Source organism: Salvelinus alpinus, chromosome 35 (genome assembly GCF_045679555.1).
Source record: "Salvelinus alpinus chromosome 35, SLU_Salpinus.1, whole genome shotgun sequence".
In the NCBI taxonomy this organism is placed as follows: domain Eukaryota; kingdom Metazoa; phylum Chordata; class Actinopteri; order Salmoniformes; family Salmonidae; genus Salvelinus; species Salvelinus alpinus.
In genome coordinates this window covers 10,855,696-10,881,779 of record NC_092120.1, presented here as the reverse complement: position 1 = coordinate 10,881,779, position 26,084 = coordinate 10,855,696, and the positions used below count along the sequence as shown (strand labels likewise).

The window sequence follows — 26,084 nt, the reverse complement described above, 5'->3', positions numbered from 1 at the left end:
ATAAACAAATGAATATTGACAACCCCATAGAGTAAACAGACAAAAAAAAGCATCTCTTCTTCCCAGGTATATTAATACAGCTGCCAGTCTCCGTCTCCTCACAGCTCTGTTCATAAACCTGTCACTATCAGTCTGATCGGATAGACAGCTCTGTCACTCTGATGGGGAGCATGAAAACACTGTGAGAGTGAGGAAAAGAGGATACTACTAGAGAAGTGGGAAATAAAAGGTGGTGGAGGAAAAGGAGGTGTGACTTTAATGCAGAGGGAGAGAAAGAACGAAAGAAAGAGAAAGCAAGGGAGGGGGAAAGAGAGAGGTTAGGGTAGAGAGGTTACCTTGCTATCGACCACCAGGTTCCTGAGGCAGCCAGTGAAAGCTTTGTAGCGTCTGTGTGTGGAGGTCTCCTTCACCCCACCCAGCTGGAGAGGCTGGTTCACATTCAAGAACCTGGGATGGGGAGGAGAGGGAGATAAAGGTTGGTTTCCATCCAACCTTTTTACACAAGCATAGTACATGTTGGATCAAAAATGTCATGACAGGCCTGATGGAAATAGAACATTTTTCGGTAAACATTCCAAATGTCGAAAAAAAAGAAGCTTTTTTAATTATACGAGAAATGTAGATAAAAACGCTTTTTATGCACAAATATTGATATAATAACCATTATATTGAAGTAAACTTGGAGTCACGCGATGACATGTTTTGTAATCCTCCCACTACGACTCGTCGAGAAAGCATGCAATTTATTAGGCTACAGATGAAATAGGTTATGATGAACTTCACAGGGGGTGAAAGTGCAAGGTGATGAGCTTGATGCTCCTTTCCAACAAATATCGAGGGTCTTATTCTGGTGACATGATGATCGATGCTTGGCTGCCGTTTGACAAATAGAAATTATCTCGCTCTTTTGTCCATAATAATAATCTCATCATGTAGGCTAGATGTGCTCTCTAGTCAACAGCGTGCAAATAGTGCTATTGGCTAGAGCGCACATGCCAATACCGGAGTGGGCACACTCGCTATATAACAAAAAACATTTTTTGAGAGAAAACCATCAGTAGAGTTTAAAATACGATTGAAACCCATTTCACTTGTATTTTTGTATTCAGTACGTGGGAATTTGACCGCAAAATATATTTTTATGTGCACTACGTCATCAGTTGTTATTTTGCTTATTTTAGAATATTCACATGAAAATCTGTTGCCAATTGAATGGAAACCCAGCTAGTGTTAGCTTGTGCATAACATGGTTTGTCAGTAGTGGTCTTCAGTGGTCTGTAGTAGTCTAGTGATCTTCAGTGGTCTGTAGTAGTCTAGTGGTCTTCAGTGGTCTGTAGTAGTCTAGTGGTCTTCAGTGGTCTGTAGTAGTCTAGTGGTCTTCAGTGGTCTGTAGTAGTCTAGTGGTCTTCAGTGGTCTGTAGTAGTCTAGTGGTCTTCAGTTGTCTGCTCTTACCTCAGGTTGCCAGGGGTCTCTCCAGAAGCCTTGCAGCCAGACTGATCTGTCTCCAGCACCTCCACCACTAGACCCTCCACCTCATTCACCACTGCCCCCGAACACTGGTCTAGGATCAGTTGAACTGCCTGGATTAAACACATCATATAGCACCACCGTCACGTTCACAGTCAGGTCCTAGCTCAGTTCATAATGTAAGCATCCCAATGAGGATTCCCCCTTTGGCTATTCCCCAATCCCCAACCATTCCCTCCTCCCAACCATTCTGGGAATATGTCTGGACCTTTCCGTCACTGACGATGTCCAGGCGGTGCCATCGGCGGTCCGTGGCGGTGGATCTCGTTGGGAGCTGCAGCGTCAGTGTTCCCGATCCATGGCTGATGCTGAGGGTCGGAACGCCATTCCTCAATTCTGGAAGAGAGACAGGAAACAGGGATGAGGAGAGATAATCACTTTGAGGCTTGAGATCACATAACAGTGGAAACACATTCTGACTCTCCATCAATCAATCTAGTCATTTTCACAAACACATTCTTGGAAACAAGCCATTCTAGCCACCAAGCGCTTGAAACGGTCTGACTCACCAATATGCAGAGTTACATTGATGAGCCACCTTAATGTTGCATTAACAGTATGCGTGTGAAAGTGTGTATGACTACATGGTGTGTGACCTGACCAACCTCTGTGTTCTACACTGCTACTCAGTTGAGCAGCACCAGTGAAAAATGCTTCACTGCAATCAATTCAGCAGCCATGTTCGATTTGCTATCCCCGGAGCGGGGGAACTTGGAGCAGGCTCGATAATTACATAAATTAATGCGACGGGGCTACCAAACAGATTATGTAAGGCCTTTCTAAAGGCCAAACTGGACTAATCTTTTAGGGACCACTGGGATGTGACATTAGGATTAGGGGGGACATGACTTGACATAAAAGCCACATGGCTTATAGGGACCTGAATATGACGCAGGCTTATGAGGATATGAGTATGCCACCTTCACTAGAGGTTTGATCAAGAGTGCTGGTTGCCAGTCGATCCCCATATTGCTTACCTATCCATTTCCAAAGTAGGAAAGTAGGAGTAAGTGGGTTGGACTATGGTGTGGTTGTTTCTGTTCTTACCCAGAGCGATGTAGTCCTCCTGCTCTCCGGCCTGGGCGGGGCCTAGAGGGCCGTTGTAGAGCAGCAGCCCATTGGCTGACTCAGTTATGAACTCTAATGAGATGTGGCTCTGAAAGCAAGGCCTGATGGGAGGGAACCAGGCGTAACCCTGGCCGCGGAAGGTGTGCTTGGTCTGCTGGCACTCAGGCCCGTCAAACATGGGTGGACACTTGCACCTGAACGGCAGGGGAGAAACATTGCAAACGTGTTATTTCTAACAGCTAATGCTAACTAGCGAGAGCTCTTGGTCCAACTGTCTTTGGCCGTTATACCTGTATCCCAACTCGCTGTCCTGACAGGTGCCTCCGTTGAGGCAGGGGTTGCGGGGGTAGGAGGAGCAGGACTGGTGCAGGCTCTCTCTGGCCCTGCAGCTGCAACGTGCCTCAGAGGAGGCGGAGACAGACACCAGGGAGGTGTTCCCGGAGCTGAGGGCGGTGGGGGTGAGGCTGAAGGTGACGTCGCTGCTGCAGCCACCCGACTGACTGCAGTCTGTGTAGGGACACTCGTCTATACCCACCTGGGAGATAGACACACCCAGTGCTGCTTCCAACTGAGAGAGGAGGGGGGAGAGAAAGAGAGCGTCAGGCTACTGCCTGTCAGTGAAGTCAAATTGGTTTGAATCAGTCTTCATATCATATTCATATCAGTCTTTCATTGTCTTCATTTACAGCCAGGTGATGTCTCTGGATGAATTCATTCTGACTCAATCTGACTCCAATGGCTTAAAAGCAACTCACCAGCTCCACCCAAGCTTAACAGGCAGCAGTAAAACTGTCAGTGACACACACTCAGTGTATAAACAACTGCTTCTGGGCAGCGCAACACTCACTACAAAACAGTTTAGGATTTATGGACTAGTGAAGACTTTATAAAGACTGAGACGTTCTCTCCTGTCATCCCTCTTTTTCTCTCCTGTCATCCCTCTTTTTCTCTCCATCCATCTCTCTCCCTTTCTGTTCCCCCGGCACAAGCTGCTATCTCATGCCTTAAATGGATATGAAAAATTTACACACACCGCCGCTGTGCGTGTGTGATTAAGTGTGTGTGAGAGTTTAAATGTGTGCGTGTGTGAGTGATGAAATATGTATGTTGTTGAACATGGTGTCAGTGTGTGTGTGTGTTTAAGTGTGTGTGAGATTTTAAATATTGGTTTCTTTTTAGTAGTGTATCACTGTGCGTGAGATAGTGTGAATGATTGTAACGTTGTCTAGTGTGAAGCTTTATGCGTATTCAGACTCTTATATGAGACTTGTGTATCCCATCTTTACCTTAGCTTTATGCGCCATCACATTGCCGTGGAGTTTCTCGGCCTTGAAGTACGGCGAGCCGTGGGCGGCGAACCACACGTTGATCTCGCGCTCACCCTGGCGGTTGCCATTGGCGACAGAGAAGACGTGGACGTTGTCCCGGTCGGTCTGGAGAAGCTCGGAGAGGAGACGACCCAGGCGGGAGAAAGAACTCTCCTGACCCGGTGCACTACTGAAGAACTGTTCCACTGTGATGTCTGTGCAACAGGATGGTGGGATTGGATGGTCAGGACACTCAGTTCATCATTTTGTAGTTCAACACACTACAAAGTGGAATGCCCCTTGCAAAACACTCCCCTGCCCAATGTTCTACAGGTAATGATAGAACAGATCAGTCGGATGTATGTCAATTCTCAGCTGGTGTCTGGGGGTGATAGGAACCTCGACCGTAGGGAACTATTAGATACAAGAAAGCCTGCCACACAGCACTCGGCATGCATGTCATCACACGTGACACGGTTACTATGGAAACATTATGACAGCATTAGCTCCTTATGGGCTGTGGTCAGTGACCACGAAAAAGAGTGAAAAGTGAGAATATTGGCTGATACACTAGGGTGCAAAACACTCACTGGACAGACGCAAAGAGCCGGCGTTCTGGACCGCCTCCTCGTCCAGCTCCATGACGACGACCTCTGCAGTGGAGGTCACGTCGGGCCAGGTCTTGTCGGAGACACGCACCTCGAGGCTGTAGGAACCCACCGGAACAGGGGCCCCCTCTCTGATAATCAACTGGCCTGAGTTGTGGTTCAGACTGAACAACCCGCTGAGAGAGGGAGGAGAGAGGAGGAGATGGAGGGAGAGAGCAAGACAGAGGGAGAGAGAAATGGAAGACGATCGAGAGAAAAGGGGGGTAGTGGGAATAGAAGTAAAAGAGAGGGAGGGGGGGGTGAGAACAGAGCGTAAGAGAGATCAGCAGTAGTCCCCCCGGTGTTCATCCATGCAGGACTATCCCTGGCCTCCCTCCATGCTCACCATCTCACATTAAAACACTGAACTGTCCAGGGAGACAGCCATATGCATTATAGATGGCTTCACTATCAGTATCAATGCAACCCCCTCTTCCCTACCTCTCCTCCACTCTACCAACACCCCTCCCTCCTCCCACCTAGCCCCCTGTTAACTCCATTTCTCTATTCCCTGCATACCCAGTTCAGTGTTCACTCTATCAAAAACCTATTCCCCCTGAACCTGTTCCCACAGCCTCTTGGGTTCCTTCTATGTCTCTCTCTCTCTACTCCCCATAGACACATTCTCACTACACTAACCCCACCAGCCCTACCTAAGCCCCATGTTAATACTGCAGAACTTTCTATCCTATCCTGCTCCTAAAGTCTACTTCTCACTTCTCTAACTTTTCTTACTCACCTGTCCTTGTTCCCTCTATTACAGTCACTCTTCTCCTTCCCAGCTATCTACTCATATCTTCTCACCCCTTCCATCTATCATCCCTCTATTTACTTGGCCCCTGTCCACTCTGGTCCTTATCACTGGCTCAGATCATGACAAGGGAATGATGATGGTTCTGCTGTGACTATCTCCAGCTACCTCACTCTCTCCTCATCTCTCAAGTTAGAGGTCAATGCCAAGGAGTTCATCTGATGTCTTTCAAAATGTCTCTGTTTTTGAAGCTTCTGTCTCTACTGAAGATGGGGGGGACAAGGCATTTGTAACAATAGGGAACGCCCATGTGGACAAAGGCAGTACCGTATGTAAGCTCAGCTCTATAGAGCCTTTGTACAACTGGAGCAACATGCACATGTTTATGGCTGCGTTATTCTTTTAGCATCACGTTGTTTGATGGCACACCAAGGTAAGTACCCTCACACACTGGCCCACGATCAAAAATGGCTACCCAGACTATTCACATTTCCCCCTCCCCTCTCCACACCACTGCCACTCTCTGTTGTCATCTATGCATAGTCACTTTAATTAACTCTACCTACATGTACGTACTACCTCAACTAACCGGTGCCCCCTCACATTGACTCTGTACCGACAACGCCCTGTATATATTGTTATTTTTTACTGCTCCTCTTTAATTACTTGTTACTTTTATCTCTTATTTTTATCTGTATTTTTTGGAACTGCACTGTCGGTTAGGGGCTCGTAAGTAAGCATTTCACTGTAAGGTCTACATCTGTTGTATTCGGCGCATGTGACTAATACAATTTGATTTGATTTGATTTGAAAAGAGATTTGAAATGGTCTCTCTCTTACATAACAATAAATTCTGGTTATGCATGGCCCGTGACCTTCAGACGTCAGGCCAAACGAGGTAATCAACTGAGCCATAAGAAAATTAAACCGGCTGGCCCAATCGAAGAGGTGCTGAGCTGTGGGGAGATGTGTGTTATGTCATCCCTCCCCGGGAGACCATGTTAATGTAATACATGAATGAATCCCTGTTTGCAGAGCTAGCCGGGGCAAACATGCAACACAGCACTTTGGAGACAGAAAACAAATAGGCTTCAAATCATCATCTACAGGGATGGCTGGTAGGTATAATGAGATGATCCATATAGTTTGGTCCTTCGAGATGCATTGGGATCTGCTGACTGGGGATTCAACATGGTAATGCCTCTTTCTTGCTCACTTTCTCTCTCTCTCTGTCATTCCTTGTCATCTTTTCGTGTGCTTACTAGCTCTCCCGATTACAGGTGTCTCATTAGAGGGAGAGGTGCTAGCAGCGTAATCAGCTTCTTTTCAGTGCACACCAAACATTGCACACCCATCAAACAAAACCAGAGCGTCGTTCCTCGCTTCACTGAGAATTTTCAATACAATTCTTTATGAAGTATTAATAATGGTGCTCCTGACAATTCATATCTCCCTTTCTCTCTCACTTTCCCTCTCTCTCTTTCAATCTATTTCTACTTTCTCTGTTTCTCTTACACGGCCTGTTTCTCCTTCCCCTAACATTTCTCTTTCTCTCCTTTTACATTCTGTCTCTCTCTCTCTTTCAATCCCACACTTTCCTCCCCTCTTTTCGTACACTCTTTCGTCTTATACTCTTTTCCTCTCTCTTAAGTGGCCGGGCTTCATTCCAACTTTAGTGAGGAGATCAAAGTACCTGGGGGGTTTGCCTTTGAATCTGTAAACCTTTTCGCTCCAGTCATCACGGTCAGGGGATTGAACCTGTCCAAGCACTGTTGTGGGGAGAACACCTACGGGGGAAAACTCAGAATTAGGTGCTGGAAGACAACCCCACCCTGTGGTACACCTAAAGCTCTCAGAGTGAGAGAAAGAAAGAAAGAAAGAGAGAGGAGGAGGAGGGGAGGAGGAGGAGGGGAGAAGAAAAGTTGGAGAGCATCACCTCGTTGGCACATATGGACACGGTTTTGAAAACACAGCAGGGGAAGTGCACACATTAGCATGCTAGCTCCCGTTTTCCCTCCAAAAAGCTAAATGGAGTGCTGTAATCCCCTTAGGCGTGAAATAAAATAAAACATGTAATGGCTCCTGTTTATATGCCTATCAAACCTGGGACTTAAGCTTAAGTAAATTGTTTGCTTCATGGCATTTTGGAGATACATGATGAATTCTTATTAGAAGGTTAATGTACTTTCATCTGGCAAAACATCTACAGAGAATGCACAAAAAATACATTACAGAAAACCTGAGTTTTTCCAGCAGTAACAGCAAGCTGACAGATGGCCTGAAATATTAAATAAGTGATGTGGGGCTTCAAGAGGCCGTACGCATTCAACTGTGAAAAGTAGTGTTGTAACAACAACAGCAGAATACTGGAGAAACATACCCTGGTAGCTGTACACAAAGAAGTCTGTGTGGCCCGGAGAGTGGGCGTGGTCATTCCTGTCGCCGATGACAACCGTCAGTGTGCTGGTTGAGCTCATTGGGGGAGAGCCGCTGTCAATCATGAGAATGGGAAGACGGTACTCCTTCTGGCGTTCACGGTCAAAGGTTCGCAGGGTAGTCAGTGCAGCGCTACCGTTGCGCAGGTCAGTCAGGTTGAAGTTGGTAGCATCGGAGGTTAACATCAGGAGACGGATGGAGAACGGTCCGCCATTGGGTGAGGAGTCACGGTCGGCTGCGTGGAGAAGCAGGGATGTATCGTTTATTCTCACCGCCTGGGGGGCAGCCATGTTTTCCCACACAATGGGCTTGTAGGGCACCTCAAACTCTGGCCCGTTGTCATTGACGTCCAGTACAGTAACCATGACGATGGCGGTGCCGGTGAGTGGCGGGCTGCCCATGTCGGAGGCTAGGACCATGAGTCTGTGCTGGGATACCATTTCCCGGTCCAGAGAGTCAGCCACTACCACCCAGCCTGACTGGTCCACCAGGAACTGCCCGTAGGGGTCAGACTCTTTGGCAATGCTGTAGGAGAAGCGGCCATTTAGTCCTGAGTCCAGATCGGCAGCGTTGACTTGAGCCACAATGGTGCCAACAGACACATCCTCAGACATGGCAGGAGCCTCATAGAACTGTGGGAAGAAGACGGGTGCGTGGTCATTGGAATCCTCCACCTGAACCAGGCAGTATGCCAGGCTGAAGAAGTCTGCGTCTTCTGCCTTCACAGTCAAGTTGAATGTTCTCTCGTGGGGCTTTTCAAAGTCCATCTTCTTCTTCAGCCGCACCACACCACGCCGGTTCGCCTTGTCCGTCTCCACAAAGAACTTCCTGTCCTCGTCGCCTCCGACGATGCTGAAAGTGACCACTGCGTTCTCACCCTGGTCGCCATCGCTGGCGGAGACCGCCAGTACCTCGCTGTTTACCTCTAGGTCCTCTGTCACCTATTAATATTGATAACAAATTACATGAAAATATTGATAACAAAATACTCATCAAACATATTACAGAGCAACAGTGTTGGGGTGAACATTTTGTATTTTGAGCAGGTGAACAAACCTGGGCATTGTAGACCCTCTGGGTGAAGACTGGTGGATGGTCATTCACATCTGACACCATGATAGTAGCCGTTCCAGTCCCAGACAAGCCCCCACCATCCCTGGCCTCAACCACAACCAGATAGCGGTCCTCCACCTCACGGTCCAGAGACCGTAGAACTGTACTGATGGTTCCAGTTGAAGGGTTGATGGAGAACAGATTGAGGTTGATCTCGTTGCGAACGTTCTGTACGATGCGGTAGGTCAGTATGGCGTTCTTGCCGGCCTTGGGGTCATCTAAATCCGTGGCCCTCATCTCCATCACTGAGGTATCGGCGGGAGAGTTCTCAGGCACGTGGCCAACAAAGCAGCCTGAAGAGTCCGGCGCCAGGCATGGGAAGACTGGTGCGTTGTCATTGATGTCACGAACTTCCAAAAGGACGTCAGCAAAGCCAGTGAGTCCTGCTCCTCCTTCATCGGTGGCCAGGACCAGGAAACGCCAGGCCGGGCGCTCCTCACGGTCCAAACGGCGTTGGGCGTAGATGCGGCCCGTACGCTCATCGATGGTGAACTCGCTGCCGGCTCCCTGGCCATGGAGTGAGTAGCGCAGGGCGCTCTGGTCTGCCTCCTGGTCTGGGTCGGTGGCTGAAACCTACAAACAGGAAACCCACAAAATTTTTTGCATTAGACAGTAGGGCCGGATAGTCTGCTGTGAATTCTTCTTTTCAATGAAGTTAACTATAAATATATAATTTGATTTAACCATTTCTGTTGATTTACGGATATTCTGCCTCTTCAGATTCCATCTGGTTCCAAAAATAGGACATGAAAAGAGCATTGATTGCAGTAGCCAATATACAGTCCGTTGCCTTGCAACAAAAAGAAGACTATTTTCCTTGTTTTCCTCTGTAGATAATTAACCTGCCTTCATGTTATCTCTGTGTGAAGGACAAGCTCAGACACTTCCCCCCACATCTATCACCAGAACGCACAATGCAATTAAAAGTTAATAGATGCCAGCAAAAGAAGAAATATACTTTCTTTCTTCCTCTCTTCTCCTCTCACCGGAGGGTTTGTTTACAAAAGCCTTTGAAAGTTTTTCTTTTTTTCTCTCCATTTCCTGACAATGCAATGAGAAGACAATATCGAGACACTGTGCGGCGTACGACAGCCAAGGCCAGGTAAATACTCATTTCAAATTGGATTTCCTATCTTTTTTCTTTCGGCAGGATTGTATTCATATACAGAGCGAAGGAACTTCGGGGAGGGGATGGCTGCCTGCCACACACTGGAAACTATTAAGTGCATTAGAGGGGAACCGAGTGCACATCAAATCAATTCCAACTTCAGGAAAGGAGCCCTGGGTTGAATACTGTGACACATGCCTCCCTCTCTAGGATTACTTCCATGCCCTCATGAATCGTACTCCTTTTTAATCTGATTTACCTTGGCGACATGCACATACAGTATTACTGGGAATTAGTGGGAATAGGTGTGACGAAACTAGGCTGGGTACACAATGAAAGCCTAAGAAAAAGCAGGAGGCTCCACAACTATTTATCGTGGGTAAACTGTGGGTGCTCATGTTTAGTAGTATTAGGTATCAACACTTTAGGATAGGAGTATAACATCGGAGCATATTTGATTTCACACAATGTCCACATGTGCGATGAGTTACTGTATATATTATGTTACTTGAGAGGTGAAACCAAAGCCACATTTCCATCAATGGGTGGACAATGTCACTGCATTCACTTCCATTCTATTACATTTTTAAGACTGCATGTATAAAACAGAATTTCCTCACAGCAAGTTTAGCTTTATCAAAAAAGGCTTTCAAATATCAGTTGTCATACCCTGCTTATGTCGTTGTTACAAAGGGGCTATGTATGAATGACCTCTGACCTCCAGCTAAAGGCTCTGTAAGTTAATGAAACAACCTAATGGTGTAATGCACTGTTTATGTGGCTGTTATAAGAGGTAAACCAGTACGTAGGGCCTAGAGCAGGGATCATCAACTAGATTCAGTCGCGGGACGATTTTCTTCTTAAGTGGATGGTCGGGGGCCGGTACATAATTACAAATAGATAGACTGAAAATTGAGCGCAAGAAACCCAAACATATATACTATTTGACTAAAACATAATAATTTCAAACCTTGCTTACATTTGTATACGGGTGTCTCTCTAGTATGTGTCGGAATACTTGGGAACAGAGTTCCAAAATTAAAATCATTTGCAGCTGATTTCCTGGTGTTGAAAATAAAATATTAAAAAAAGATTTGCCCAGAAAACTTGGGGAACCAAATAAAACCACCTGCATTCCAAATTCGGCCCTTGAGTCGCCAGTTGGGGAACCCTGGCCTATAGTATGTATGACATCTGACCTCTAGCACGAAGACGGGCAGCTCGGTCTGCTCCTCTGTGACTGCGGCGTGGTACTCTGTCTGGCCGAAGACGGGCGCCTCGTCGTTGCAGTTCACCACCTGGACCACCACTAGGCTCTCGTTCTCCCATTTCCCGTCGGAGGCCACCAGTCTCAGCTCGTAGCGTTGCTCCATCTCGTAGTCTAAATGCTGGGCCACAAAGATGGTGCCCACCTCTGGCTCCACGTCAAAGGTGCCCATGGTGTTGCCAGAGGTGATCTGGTAGCGGAGCTTGGCGTTGGCACCTGGACAAGGAGATATGGCTGTTTCAAGGTTGCTTTGATTGGTTAGACAAGGTAAAACTAGTAGTCCATGTTAGAGGAGGAGAAAGGAGGACATAGTTACAGACAGTATGACTATGGTATGTGTGTGCTCACTCTCACACACAAGCCTACAGGCTGACAATCTGCACACGTACAAACACGTGCCACACGTGCCACACACGACGTAACACTTCCAACAGCCCTCCACACAAAAGAACAGCCCACCCAATACCCTCTCTGAGTCACACAATGCCATCCGACTATCAAATATTTCGGAGGAAAACATCAGATTCTCTCACAGTGGGCCTCATTAGACAGAATACAGAAGGCAGTGAGGGCTGGTCTCACCCACCCCCACCTCATATTTGTCTCAGGCACCACCCGTTCTCCTCCCTCCCTGGCCCTTCATGTCCTCAGTGTGTTCAGTTAAAAAGTACCAGTCAAAAGTTTGTACACACCTACTGATTCCAGGGTTTTTCTTTATTTTTACTATTTTCTACATTGTAGAATAATAGTGAAGACATCAAAACTATTAAATAACATATAAGGAATCATGTAGTAACCAAACAAGTGTTAAACAAATTAAAATATATTTGAGATTTGAGATTCTTCAAAGTAGACACCCTTCGCTTTGATGACAGCTTTGCACACTCTTGGCATTCTCTCAACCAGCTTCACCTGGAATGCTTTTCCAACAGTCTTGAAGGACTTCCCACATATGCTAAGCACTTGTTGGCTGCTTTTCCTTCACTCTGCGGTCCAACTCATCCCAAACCATCGCAATTGGGTTGAGGTCGGGTGATTGTGGAGGCCAGCTCATCTGATGCAGCACTCCACTCTCCTTCTTGGTCAAATAAACCTTACACTGCCTTTAGGTGTGTTGTGTCATTGTCCTGTTGAAAAACAACTGATAGTCCCACTAAGCGCAAACCAGATGGGATGGCGTATCACTGTAGAATGCTGTGGTAGCCATGGTGGTTAAGAGTGGCTTGAATTGTAAATAAATCACAGACAGTGTCACCAGCAAAGCACCCCCACACCATCACAACTCCTCCTACATGATGCGGATATCATCCGTTCACCTACCCTGTAGGTGAACGGACACGCCGATTGGAACCAAAAAATTATAATTTGGACTCATCAGACCAAAGGACAGATTTCCACCAGTCTAATGTCCATTGCTCATGTTTCTTGGCCCAATCAAGTCTCCTCTTCTTTAGTAGTGGTTTCTTTGAAGCAATTCAACCATGAAGGCCTGATTCACGCAGTCTCCTCTAAACAGTTGATGTTGAGATGTGTCTGTTACTTGAACTCTGTGAAGCATTTATTTGGGCTGCAATTTCTGAGGCTGGTAACTCTAATGAACTTATCCTCTGCAGCAGAGGTAACTCTGGGTCTTCCTTTCCTGTAGCGGTCCTCATGAGAGTCAGTTTCATTATGGTTTTTGCGACTGCACTTGAAGAAACTTAAAAAGTTCTTGAAATATTCCGGATTGACTGACCTTTTACCAAATAGGGCTATCTTCTGTATACCACCCCTACCTTGTCACAACACAACTGATCGGCTCAAACGCATTAAGAAGGAAAGAAATTCCACAAATACATTTTTAACAAGACACACCTGTTAATTGAAATGCATTCCAGGTGACTACCTCATGAAGCTGGTTGAGAGAATGCCAAGAGTGTGCAAAGCTGTCATCACGGCAAAAGGGTGGCTACTTTGAAGAATCTCAAATATATTTGTTTAACACTTTTTTGGTTACTACACGATTCCATATGTGTTATTTCATAGTTTTGATGTCTTCACTATTATTCTACAATGTAGAAAATAGTAAAAATAAAGAATAATCCTTGAATGAGTAGGTGTGTACAAACCTTTGACTGGTACTGTACATATTTGTGAATACTCTCACGCATGCATGCACACATCTTTCTAACTTCCTCTCTTCTTTTATCTCATTTATCCCTCCTATCCTCCCCTGTTATCTTATCTCCTCTTCACTCTCTCATTCCTCCTCTCTAACCTCATCCACTCTACCACTGTCAACCCTAATCAGATACCCCATCAGAAGCGGAGAGGAGAGGGCTAGGTCAGGATGGCGTTCCCGGTCTGGGAAATGGGAATAATGAGATGGGATCAAAGGAGTCTGAATCCTGACTGCTGGTGTCTGTCATGTTAGAGTGCTGGGTGCTCCATCTCGGAGCTCCACAGTGGGACCTTCATACTAGTCCTTATAAAGCTATGTAAGAGCTGAATAAGGACATGGTTGGGGTTCTACAGTAGTTAGGAGTCTGATGAGTAGAGATGTATGAAAAGGACTGTCAAGAATGCAGATGTGCACAAGGCTGGATGACTTACATTAAACATGACACATTCCATTCCATAAACAATCTCAATTTCATATTGTACTAGTTCCTGCACCAGTTTCCCACCCCCACACTCAGCCATATGCACATAAACACAAACACACACTGTTTCTCTCTCTCTCTCTCTTTCTTTTTCTCTTTCTCTCTCTCACAGACACACACATACCCACACTCCCTGTTTGCCTGCGTCTGGCTCGGGCCCTGTTTACCAGCACAGAGGAGATTTTAGGAGACAAACACCATCTGTGTGAGACATGTCGGGCCTTCATTACGACATGTCATGCTCCTATCGGGAGTGTGTGTGGAGGGGGCTTAAGTGCGCTGGCCGTCAAAGCTTCTGAGCACGATCTGCCGTGAGACTCGCCAAGAGGGTGTGTGTGTGTGTTGAGTGAGTGAGTGAGTAAGTGTGTGAGTGTGTGTTGGGTGAGTGAGTAAGTGTGTGTGTTTGTTAGGTGAGTGCGTAAGTGTGTGAGTGTGTGTTGGGTGAGTGAGTAAGTGTGTGAGTGTGTGTTGGGTGAGTGAGTAAGTGTGTGTGTTTGTTAGGTGAGTGCGTAAGTGTGTGAGTGTGTGTTGGGTGAGTGAGTAAGTGTGTGTGTTTGTTAGGTGAGTGCGTAAGTGTGTGAGTGTGTGTTGGTTGAGTGAGTAAGTGTGCGAGTGTGTGTTGGGTGAGTGAGTAAGTGTGTGTGTTTGTTGGGTGAGTGAGTAAGTGTGCGAGTGTGTGTTGGGTGAGTGAGTAAGTGTGTGTGTTTGTTGGGTGAGTGAGTAAGTGTGCGAGTGTGTGTTGGGTGAGTGAGTAAGTGTGTGTGTTTGTTAGGTGAGTGCGTAAGTGTGTGAGTGTGTGTTGGGTGAGTGAGTAAGTGTGTGAGTGTGTGTTGGTTGAGTGAGTAAGTGTGCGAGTGTGTGTTGGGTGAGTGAGTAAGTGTGTGTGTTTGTTGGGTGAGTGAGTAAGTGTGCGAGTGTGTGTTGGGTGAGTGAGTAAGTGTGTGTGTTTGTTAGGTGAGTGCGTAAGTGTGTGTGTTTGTTAGGTGAGTGAGTAAGTGTGTGAGTGTGTGTTAGGTGAGTGAGTAAGTGTGTGTGTGTGTGTTTGTTGGGTGGCGGGAAGTAGCTCCTGTACTTTTGCCTCCGGCCGCCTCCCTAATGATCGGTCTGGCCATATGGTTACCCCCCCTCACTTAAGTAAGACTGGTGAGGGGGGCAACTGTGCACATCATGGGGGTGGAGAGGGGCCCAAGGGTTAAGTGGTTTCATCCTAAGCAAAGCAGGAGCTCCACTGAAGGCCCCAAAATTCTGATTAAGGTCACCAGCATATCCCTCCCACTCCACCCGCTCCATGCAGTGGACCCCATCCCCTACCCCAATCTGCTTACCATTAAGCTAGACAACCTATATCTGTTTACCATTAAGCTAGACAACCTATATCTGTTTACTGCCAAACCTTCAGCTCAACTCAACTCCAATGTCAACCTCAGCAAATTAAAATTGATCTTGTTAAAGCCCATCCAAAAGTTCTTCATTCGGCACATTTTCCACTTGGGATAGAAACCCGATCCTAAAAGGATGTCTGTCTGCAACAAAAGACGCTGAAACTAATCAGCTTTGGGGGGAGCGTTTAACAGGGGCCCCTCTATTCCCCACAGATCTGTTCCCTAATTATTTCAATTCCCCAACTTCCACTGGGAGTGTAATGGGAAAATATTGGGATTTCATGGAAAAGTGCCCTTGATGTGCTTTGAAATGAAATACACAGGGGATTGCAATTAGGAGGGTGTATATGGGCATCAGACTCAAAAGTAAGGATATTCTCATAAGAAACAGATCTCTCCATGTGTTTGTCTACTTGACTATCTCTGTTGAGGAGTAGCATCCACCGTATGGTGGAACAGTGGTGGCTGGTAAAGCGAGGTAGCAGAGAAACCAATCAAATCAAATCAAAGTTATTTATATAGCCCTTCGTACATCAGCTGATATCTCAAAGTGCTGTACAGAAACCCAGCCTAAAACCCCAAACAGCAAGCAATGCAGGTGTAGAAGCACGGTGGCTAGGAAAAACTCCCTAGAAAGGCCAAAACCTGGGAAGAAACCTAGAGAGGAACCAGGCTATGAGGGGTGGCCAGTCCTCTTCTGGCTGTGCCGGGTGGAGATTATAACAGAACATGGCCAAGATGTTCAAATGTTCATAAATGACCAGCATGGTCAAATAATAATAATCACAGTGGTTGTCGAGGGTGTAGCAAGTCAGCACCTCAGGAGTAAATGTCAGTTGGCTTTTCATAGTCGATCATTAAGAGTATCTCTACCGCTCCTGCGGTCTCTAGAAAGTTGAAAACAGCAGGTCTGGGACAGGTAGCACGTCCGGTGAACAGGTCAGGGTTCCATAGACGCATGCAGAACAGTTGAAACTGGAGCAGCAGCACGGCCAGGTGGACTGGGGACAGCAAGGAGTCATCATGCCAGGTAGTCCTGAGGCATGGTCCTAGGGCTCAGGTCCTCCGAGAGAGAGAAAGAAAGAGAGAAAGAGAGAATTAGAGAGAGCATACTTAAATTCACACAGGACACCGGATAAGACAGGAGAAGTACTCCAGATATAACAAACTGACCCTAACCCCCCGACACATAAACTACTGCAGCATAAATACTGGAGGCTGAGACAGGAGGGGTCAGGAGACACTGTGGCCCCATCCGATGATACCCCCGGACAGGGCCAAACAGGAAGGATATAACCCCACCCAATTTGCCAAAGCACAGCCCCCACACCACTAGAGGGATCTCTTCAACCACCAACTTACCATCCTGAGACAAGGCCGAGTATAGCCCACAATGGAAGTACCTCAGCTGAAGATTGTAATGGGAGAGTTATTAGATGTGAATTGCCTTGTCACACCACTAGCATGATAAAGGTGTATTGTTTCATTGATATTTTGTGTGTGTGTCATCATTGTAATACTCTATGGTTTGTGGATGTTGACAGGTGGTGAGAGGCTCTAAGAGCAGGGGACCATATATAAACTGGAGGTCAGATTGACTAATCCTATTACGGAAGCACACACACATGCACACCTGGACCAACGACAGTGGGTGTGTGTGTGTTGTTGTGTGAGTGTGTGATGATGTGATGAGAGGGCGGATGGACATCAGGGCAGGCAAGCAGGCAAGCTTCACTGGTCAATGAACACTGAGGTGATTTCACCTGAACTGTTTCACTAAGCTGTGTGTGTATGTATCACAGGGCTGTGGAGTGTGACAGTCAACCACTGATCTATAGGAACACTGTCACCTCCAGCACGAACATGGGACACTGAACTGAACTGACTTACTCAACACTATGACTGACCCCGGAAAATGGGACAATAGCACAAGAAAAGAAAACAGAGGGGAGGAAAAGGAAAGACAGAATAATGAGGTAGAGGTAGAGGTAGACGTAGAGGTAGAGAGAGATAGAGAGAGAGAGAGAGAGAAAGAGAGAGAGAGAGAGAGAGAGAGAGAGAGAGAGAGAGAGAGAGAGAGAGAGAGAGAGAGAGAGAGAGAGAGAGAGAGAGAGAGAGAGAGAGAGAGAGAGAGAGAGAGAGAGAGAGAGAGAGAGAGAGAGAGCAGTGGAAAGACCAGAGATGAGCCAGGAAAGCTGCAAGAGAGGGAAGGAAAGGAGAGACACAAAATTAGCAGATCTGAAATATGAGAAATGAGACGAGAGCATCTGAGATGAAACACCACGAGATGAGAGACTAGACTACACAGGCAGACATCAACCCTACTTCCACCACCACAAGCATAGCCAGGAGTGGCTGAGCTCAAACCTCCCCTCAAGACCTGCCTGCTCAGCAAGGCTAGCGCTTAGTCAGGGATCGTGTCATGTTTTACAGCTAATCTCCCCTCTAATACAGATCATCTCCCTGCTTGGACACCTGCGTGGGAGAACAGGGGGAGACAAAATGGCCACCACGGCAGTTTATTCCACTCACTCCTGTCTCTCCGTTGAGAGAGACGTTTTCCCTAATTACCAGAGGGACACATTGTTGAGACGGCGAATATGGGTAAAGTCTACAGAGCGGTGGCGGGATAAGCCGGAGCATTTGGGAGGGAATTATAGTTGTTGTTTGCGGTTAGTTTGCTATCTTAGCACTTCTTAATTCTGCTTCAGTGTCTTTTTGGCCTGTATACTTTTACAAATCCGCCAAGGGATCAGGCTAGGGGTGTCTGAAGAGGGATAAAAAGCAGAGCCAAGACAGTTGCAAATTCAACTGAACATTGGAAAGGAAAAACAAAAACAAACCCTAAATTCAAGATGGTGGCCCCACTTCTCGTCTTAGTCATTTACTAACTCTTTAAATGTAATGTAGCAGCCCATTAAATCAGATGTCATTTCAACACCTGCGTTAGCATCATGGAAGGTGACATTTCCACCAAAACAACGATCGACATCTACTCCCACAAAGGATTTACCGTTGTCATTAAGACGGCACACTGTTTTTCTTATTTATTAATTTTCAGAGGAGGAGAGACGAGGGACAAACAAAAACAAAGAGACAAACATCAAATGACTACCTCGGGGGGCCGCATCCACACCTCCCACATTCACCACAGAGATTTGCTAACACGCTCTGACAGAAAATGAGAGGAATAGAGAGAGAGTGACAGAGTGGGAGTCAGAGACGGAGAGAGAAAGACAGAGAGTATTCTTTACATAAATATACCTCCTATACTTTTCTTAATCTCTGTGGAGCCTGTCAAAGCATCAACAGAACATTCAACTTGATATTGACAGGAATTCATAAGCACAGAGGGAAGTGACAGGGGGAGAGTGAGTGATTCCATTACAGTCGAGAGACAGAGTTGAACAGACAAGTAGGAAAAGCGACACCAGGATAAACACACACTGTACCACTAGAGCCCAAATCCTTTATGAGTATCAGGCACTTCAACAAAGACATTATGACTACTGGACTCAGTGGACTGACATTGTGCTTACATTCAATTCTCAATTGTTATGTTCGGGTGTCTTCAGACTTGTATCTGCCAAGGCCTTTGTAAAGATGAAAGATAATCTTCCATGGGAGTAAACATTAGAATTATAAACAGTGCTGTCCAAATAATGTTATAACTACGTCCCAGGAAACTAGCACCAGTAACTTTATTTATTTACTTATCATTGTGAGCGCAATTTTTTTCAACAACAAAAAAGTCTAAACCCAGGTTGACTGATTGACCCCTCCCCACATTGAGACCAACCCAATGTGCCTCACCTTCATCTTCATCATTGGCCGTCACGGTGATGAGGACGAAGCCCACCTCCTTGTCTTCCTCCACGCTAACCTCGTACACCGATTGGGCGAAAGCCGGAGCGTTGTCGTTGACGTCTGTCACAAGGATCCGTACGTAGGCCGTGTCTGTGTGAACCAATGAGAGGGATCTTTACTCAGGACTAACAACCAATCCAGATTGAAGCATGGACCTAGAGAGCAACACTAATGTATAGTACTCTGACATCAAATTACATTGGCTTGGTCTATGTGGACCAAAGATATTAAAAAGAGAGTACATTACTCTAAGTATCACACCTGGCAAGAGAAAACAGAAGCATTAACCATCTAACCTCACAGAACACAGCAGTATAATACCAACAGGGGCTAAAGGGAGAATAATGTGCATTAGCTAGTCATTTCCGTATGAACTCTAGCGGGACCTTGATGGCTTGAACAAACAGTGTGTTGGTGGGATGATTGTAGCATCACTGTTCTTTTGCTGTACCTCTGTGTGCGGGTCATTATTGACCCAAAACCCAGATTAGCCATTAGCTCGTTCCATTAGAGCATCGCTAACGACGTCTTAATGAATGAAGTTCATGCTCTAATAACAGGGATAGAGCCAGCTGGTGTGTGTGTGTGTGTGTGTGTGTGTGTGTGTGTGTGTGTGTGTGTGTGTGTGTGTGTGTGTGTGTGTGTGTGTGTGTGTGTGTGTGTGTGTGTGTGTGTGTGTGTGTGTGTGTGTGTGTGTGTGTGTGTGTGTGTGTGTGTATGTGTGTGTTTGTGTTTCTGTGTTTCTGTGTTTGTTCCTGTTACTGCCTGGTTAGAAAACAACTGATGTGTTATTGACTGGTTAGGTAATGGGGGGGTTGATGGAGGATAGGGTGAGTAAGGGGACAGAGCTACCTATTATGAGAGAGTATGATACTCAGAGATTCCCTGTCTGGATAGGTGTGCCCGTGTATGGACTGCAGACATGTGTGTATGCATAGGAGTGTAGCTATGTGAGATACCCACCAGTGTTGGGCTGGCCCTGCTGTCCAGGCCTGGCTGACTCGGAGCTGTCCTGAGACTGGACCTCTATGAGGTAGGAACCTTTCTGCTCACGGTCAAACGAGGCGCGGGTGTGTACGACCCCAGTGTAGGAGTTAATACGGAAGTACTGAGAGTCTCCACTCTCATCCTTCAAGATCACATAGTTTATCTGTAGACAAAGATCGAAACGTTAATGCAATATCAGGACAAAATGACATACAATATTGTGTATCTGTTGAATTATTCTCATTTGAAATTATAAGAAAATCAAGTGATTGTGGGAAATGTAGTCATTCGCAATAGAGTCTGCAGGGGTTCTCACCATTCCATGGAGGCCTGAATCGAGGTCCGTAGCAGAAACCTGAACCACCGATGTTCCGATCTCTGCCCCCTCTGGAACGGTAGCCTCGTAGGTGGAGGACAGGAAGAAGGGGACGTTGTCGTTTACATCTGGAGATAGGAGAGACAGGCCAGAGGTCAGGGTTAGGGAGGTGATACATTCTATTAAGAGCATACTAACAGAGGTCCTACCACTCCTATTGATTTGACCTCAACAATGCTAATGCTAAGTAGACAAACCCAACTCTTAGGTCACTGACTCTCCAGGTTTTAAGACTACTCTCTAGATATCCATGAGATGAGGAACATTTGTGATTTCCCTAAACGCCCCAAAAATACAATTATTGACAAAGTCAGACAAGAATACCCTCTTTTCTTTACGCTATTAGAGCTTGATATATGTTCCCGCTTCCTTCACTGGCGCATGTGGTATGAGTCGTCGCTAAACAAGCAGTCATTTTAGCTGCTAGTGTTCTGTCGCTAGCTGATTACACCTTCCTCCAACGGGCTTCGAGGGACTACATCTTTCCTGTCATTACCTTTCAATCTCCTCTCTTCCTCCTCTCAGCCTCCCTCCTTCATTAACTGAGCTGGAGCTTCAAGTATTTATGTTGTGTTGGAAAGCCCTTCACTGTTCTCTACTGCTCAAGCCTGCTTGCTGTCTTCTCTCTCTCTTTTCCTCATAAAAACTCACTTCCTTCCAGCAAGGTCATGACCCAAGATGAAAAGGTGTGGCCAAGGTATTGTACATATAATATAATCCATTTAGCAGACACTTTTATCCAAGGCAACTTACAGTCATGAGTGCATACATTTTACAGGCCCCAGGAATTGAACCCACAACCCTGGCAGTACAAGCACCATGCTCTATCAAATGAGCTACAGAGGACCACAGTAGTTTCCATAAGTTGCATGCCTCAGGAGTAAATGTATCCAGTGTTCACACTACTATACACACTGTTAAAATCTCAGAGTGTACACTATACACACTGTTAAAATCTAAGAGTGTACACTATACACACTGTTAAAATCTCAGAGTGTACACTATACACACTGTTAAAATCTCAGAGTGTACACTATACACACTGTTAAAATCTCAGAGTGTACACTATACACACTGTTCAAATCTCAGAGTGTACACTATACACACTGTTCAAATCTCAGAGTGTACACTATACACACTGTTCAAATCTCAGAGTGTACACTATACACACTGTTCAAATCTCAGAGTGTACACTATACACACTGTTCAAATCTCAGAGTGTACACTATACACACTGTTCAAATCTCAGAGTGTACACTATACACACTGTTCAAATCTCAGAGTGTACACTATACACACTGTTAAAATCTCAGAGTGTACACTATACACACTGTTAAAATCTCAGAGTGTACACTATACACACTGTTAAAATCTCAGAGTGTACACTATACACACTGTTAAAATCTCAGAGTGTACACTATACACACTGTTAAAATCTCAGAGTGTACACTATACACACTGTTAAAATCTCAGAGTGTACACTATACACACTGTTAAAATCTCAGAGTGTACACTATACACACTGTTAAAATCTCAGAGTGTACACTATACACACTGTTAAAATCTCAGAGTGTACACTATACACACTGTTAAAATCTCAGAGTGTACACTATACACACTGTTCAAATCTCAGAGTGTACACTATACACACTGTTCAAAACTCAGAGTGTACACTATACACACTGTTCAAATCTCAGAGTGTACACTATACACACTGTTCAAATCTCAGAGTGTACACTATACACACTGTCGCTCTGGATAAGAGCGTCTGCTAAATGACTTAAATGTAAAATGTAAATGTTAAAATCTCAGAGTGTACACTATACACACTGTTAAAATCTCAGAGTGTACACTATACACACTGTTAAAATCTCAGAGTGTACACTATACACACTGTTAAAATCTCAGAGTGTACACTATACACACTGTTAAAATCTCAGAGTGTACACTATACACACTGTTAAAATGCCTCCTACCTGTAACATTGACGTAGACGGTAGTAAAAGAGGCCAGTGGAACAGCAGCTACGTTCTGCACTCTGACCCTTAGTGTGAAGAAGCGCGTGGTCTCATAGTCCAGAGGTTCAGCCACCAGTATGGATGCAGAGCCATCAGCCCTGTTGGGTTTGATGTAGTAGCGGACAGGCATGTTGGTCTCCGGCACCTGACCCTCCTCAAGGTTATAGGTCACTCTAGGGTCACCCAGCGGTGAGGTGGCCTTGATAGTCTGGAGGAGAGGAAGCAGGATATGACATCATTAGTGAAAGGATAGGGAGGTGGATATATATGCAAGTGTATATGCATGTCTGAACAGAGTGAATGAGTGTGTGTGTGTGTGTGTGTGTTCATATGAATGTCTTAACAGAGTGAGTGTCTTTTGTCTGTGCAGGTTCATTTGAGTACCAGTGTGTGTTCCTGAAGTACAACACAGAAAACTAGGGGGAACCTGCTTGGACATGCTGTAATATCCCATATATATATATTTTTTTTTTTATCTTGGAGGGTAATTACTGAAAAAGAGCCAATGACTAACAAAAGGAGCTGGCTTTGGACAAAGCTCCCTAAAGATAATTTGCATTATTAGTGAGCGGGCCCATCTAAAATCAGCACAAACGTCTCCCTACTGCTGACTCCACGTCAGGAATACATTGGAGACACTCCAAGTCTAATCCATCAAAGTTCCTACTGAACTGATGTGAACTCTTTATGGAGACACTTTCCACTGGAAACACCAGACGATCTGCTTCTAAATGAAGGCTGCATGGTTTTCACAACGCTCCCACTCTCTCTTTTCCAGGAACCGTGGCAGAGAAAACCAAAGTGACAGGAAATGATACGGGGAAGTATATCGCTGCCGCGCATACCTGGGTACAGAGGGAGCCCATCAATGGGATTTCACAGACATGGTGTCACGCTTATTGATGCCCCCCCCTTCCTGTTTATACCAGTATGGAGGTTAGGTGTTAGAATGTTTTATTTCCCTCTCTGTATGAAACATATGGGACGGTTGCATGGACGCCATCCTACACGCACAGGGACAACAGGCAGGATTCTCATTGTTCTGAGGACTCCATTATGGGTCACAGCTGCACGCTGTCTGGCACCAAATCATTTGTTACTTCAAGGGTTCCGTCAAACGAACTCCATAAATGAGAGCATTTATTAAATAGATGACACTATGGAGTAAGCACACCATTTCAAGCATAGTATGTTTAAGTGTGTTCAAGAATTCATAGTTGTAGCTCTTGTCCAAACATGTCAAAATAATGGTGTAAACCATCTATGGGCAAGGATACTAGCGAACCATGAGAAAGTTTTAAGAGGGGTGTTATTCGGGAATCTACTGTGTGTGCCTGACTGTGAATGTGTGTGTGTGTGCAGGTGAATGTGTGTGTTGGTGTGTGTGTGCTCATGTGCAGTGCCCTACAGCAAAATGGTCTGACCTATAAAAGCAGGAAGCACGTGGAGCTTTTAAGACCCATGTTCTCTTTGCCACTTTTCCTGCCACAATGATGCTGTGTGTGTGCTGTGCTGTGTGTGTGTGTGTGTGTATGTATCTGTGTGTGCGCACTTGAGTGCGGTGTGTGTGTGTGCGTGTGTGTACAGTACACTAGAGCTTTTAAGGCCCATGTTGTCCTTTCCCTGCCACACAGCCACAGAGTCACAACCTTGACAGGGAAGGATTACATTAACCATGGCCGAATGAACCTCACTTCACCACTCATTCTGCTTAGATCCAGCAGAGGCCCTACACACACACACACACACACACACACACACACACACACACACACACACACACACACACACACACACACACACACACACACACACACACACACACACACACACACACACACACACACACACACACACACACACACACACACACTAACTCTTCAAATTCACCATATCTACACTACTGGAGATTCTGAGATTCTTCAAACGTCCAGTATTCTGACATGGCTGTCTACATTTGCAAATCGTCCATTTCGGATGCATAAGAACGACAGATTACAGCAGAGAGTGCTGTAATGGAATGGTAGCCTTTGAGTCCAAGTCTGGCAAACAAAGGCATTCAATCTTCTCATTGACTGACTGGGGTGTAACCAGGCACTGTTCTTGGACTCCAACCAACAATGGAAAACTTGAAAATCAAAATGGCACCGGATAGATTTCAACTTTTGAAGTGATTATCTGGACATGCAAGACTGAGCCACTGTCTGACTGAGCCACTGTCTGAGTGAGCCACTGTCTGAGTGAGCCACTGTCTGAGTGAGCCACTGTCTGAGTGAGCCACTGTCTGAGTGAGCCACTGTCTGAGTGAGCCACTGTCTGAGTGAGCCACTGTCTGAGTGAGCCACTGTCTGAGTGAGCCACTGTCTGACTGAGCCACTGTCTGAGTGAGCCACTGTCTGAGTGAGCCACTGTCTGAGTGAGCCACTGTCTGACTGAGCCACTGTCTGAGTGAGCCACTGTCTGACTGAGCCACTGTCTGAGTGAGCCACTGTCTGAGTGAGCCACTGTCTGAGTGAGCCACTGTCTGAGTGAGCCACTGTCTGAGTGAGCCACTGTCTGAGTGAGCCACTGTCTGACTGAGCCACTGTCTGAGTGAGCCATTGTCTGACTGAGCCACTGTCTGAAAAAACTATCCTGGAAGTCAGGTTGAAAACTAACAGCACAACAAAATCTGTTGATCACAATCTGTTGAGCAACACCAAAACCCATTGTTACCCATTATGAAATTGCAATAACATAAGAGGAAAAGCATTGGAAGGGAGAACATTGAAAGTAGCATTGTTGTACTGTATGTCCATGACTCACTATGCTTTGGTAGAGCTAAAGAGAAAGAAAGAGAGTCAGGGAGAACACCTGAAGATAACGCAACAGCGAAAGGCTCTCACTTTCCTTTCCGACTCAGTGGAAGAGGGCGCTCTCTCTCTCTCTCCGGTAGCGAGCTAGTGCATTAGCGAGACCCCAGAGGTGCCCCTGTGGACCCCCAACTTCCCACCTACCTCAGCTTCTAGCAAAAAAATAATTCACTTTTATGCTTCAAAAGCCTTGTTGTGTTGAAATATTCATGGCAGCATGAGTTTAGCTTCAATAATTGATTTTGATTATCTGCTGAGAAAATACAAAACTTGTCCAACCTCTTGTATTCCACCTTATTAAAGACCCCTCACGCACTGGGCCTCCCCTCCTCAGTTTACAGGGGCGAACCCTGGAACAGGAGCATGATGGGAATGATACCCCATTATCTCGCTGGCGTGCTAAAGAACAAGGCCCCTTAATTACTTCCTCAAGGTTGCAATTACCGCGTTTGGAAATTTGCTAATTATTGTTCCTTGAGATAATTCCACAATGAGAGGCTCGATATTTAAATGCTTAATTAGGGAGGCGGAGAGATAGATAGATAGATGGATGGAGGAGGGAGGCGAGAGGGAAAGAGAGAAAAAATTGATAGTGGGGTAGATGAATAGAGGCACTCGGTAACACAACAAGGCAGCTCAGGGATGCTAATGAATGCATTATACTGTTTAACAAGCCTAATTTGTATTTAGAGTTCTAAGGATGAATTACTGTGAAGGCTCCCAAAGCACAGAACA

General features: G+C 45.8%; 1 protein-coding gene across 1 annotated transcript in view; it reads right to left on the bottom strand.

The window, feature by feature from the left end:
• Positions 1 to 26,084, bottom strand: part of LOC139564514 (neural-cadherin-like) — a 125,016-nt gene that overhangs the window by 12,648 nt on the left and 86,284 nt on the right. The window contains exons 13-27 of the mRNA XM_071384099.1: positions 22,456 to 22,705; positions 20,420 to 20,547; positions 20,080 to 20,266; positions 19,063 to 19,206; positions 11,158 to 11,441; positions 8,794 to 9,423; positions 7,682 to 8,678; positions 6,995 to 7,088; positions 4,494 to 4,687; positions 3,883 to 4,118; positions 2,887 to 3,164; positions 2,576 to 2,790; positions 1,737 to 1,864; positions 1,454 to 1,581; positions 336 to 447 (exon numbers count right to left, since the gene is read on the bottom strand). Coding sequence (XP_071240200.1) covers positions 336 to 447; positions 1,454 to 1,581; positions 1,737 to 1,864; positions 2,576 to 2,790; positions 2,887 to 3,164; positions 3,883 to 4,118; positions 4,494 to 4,687; positions 6,995 to 7,088; positions 7,682 to 8,678; positions 8,794 to 9,423; positions 11,158 to 11,441; positions 19,063 to 19,206; positions 20,080 to 20,266; positions 20,420 to 20,547; positions 22,456 to 22,705 — 4,005 coding nt within the window. The remainder of the gene's footprint in view (positions 1 to 335; positions 448 to 1,453; positions 1,582 to 1,736; positions 1,865 to 2,575; positions 2,791 to 2,886; positions 3,165 to 3,882; positions 4,119 to 4,493; positions 4,688 to 6,994; positions 7,089 to 7,681; positions 8,679 to 8,793; positions 9,424 to 11,157; positions 11,442 to 19,062; positions 19,207 to 20,079; positions 20,267 to 20,419; positions 20,548 to 22,455; positions 22,706 to 26,084) is intronic.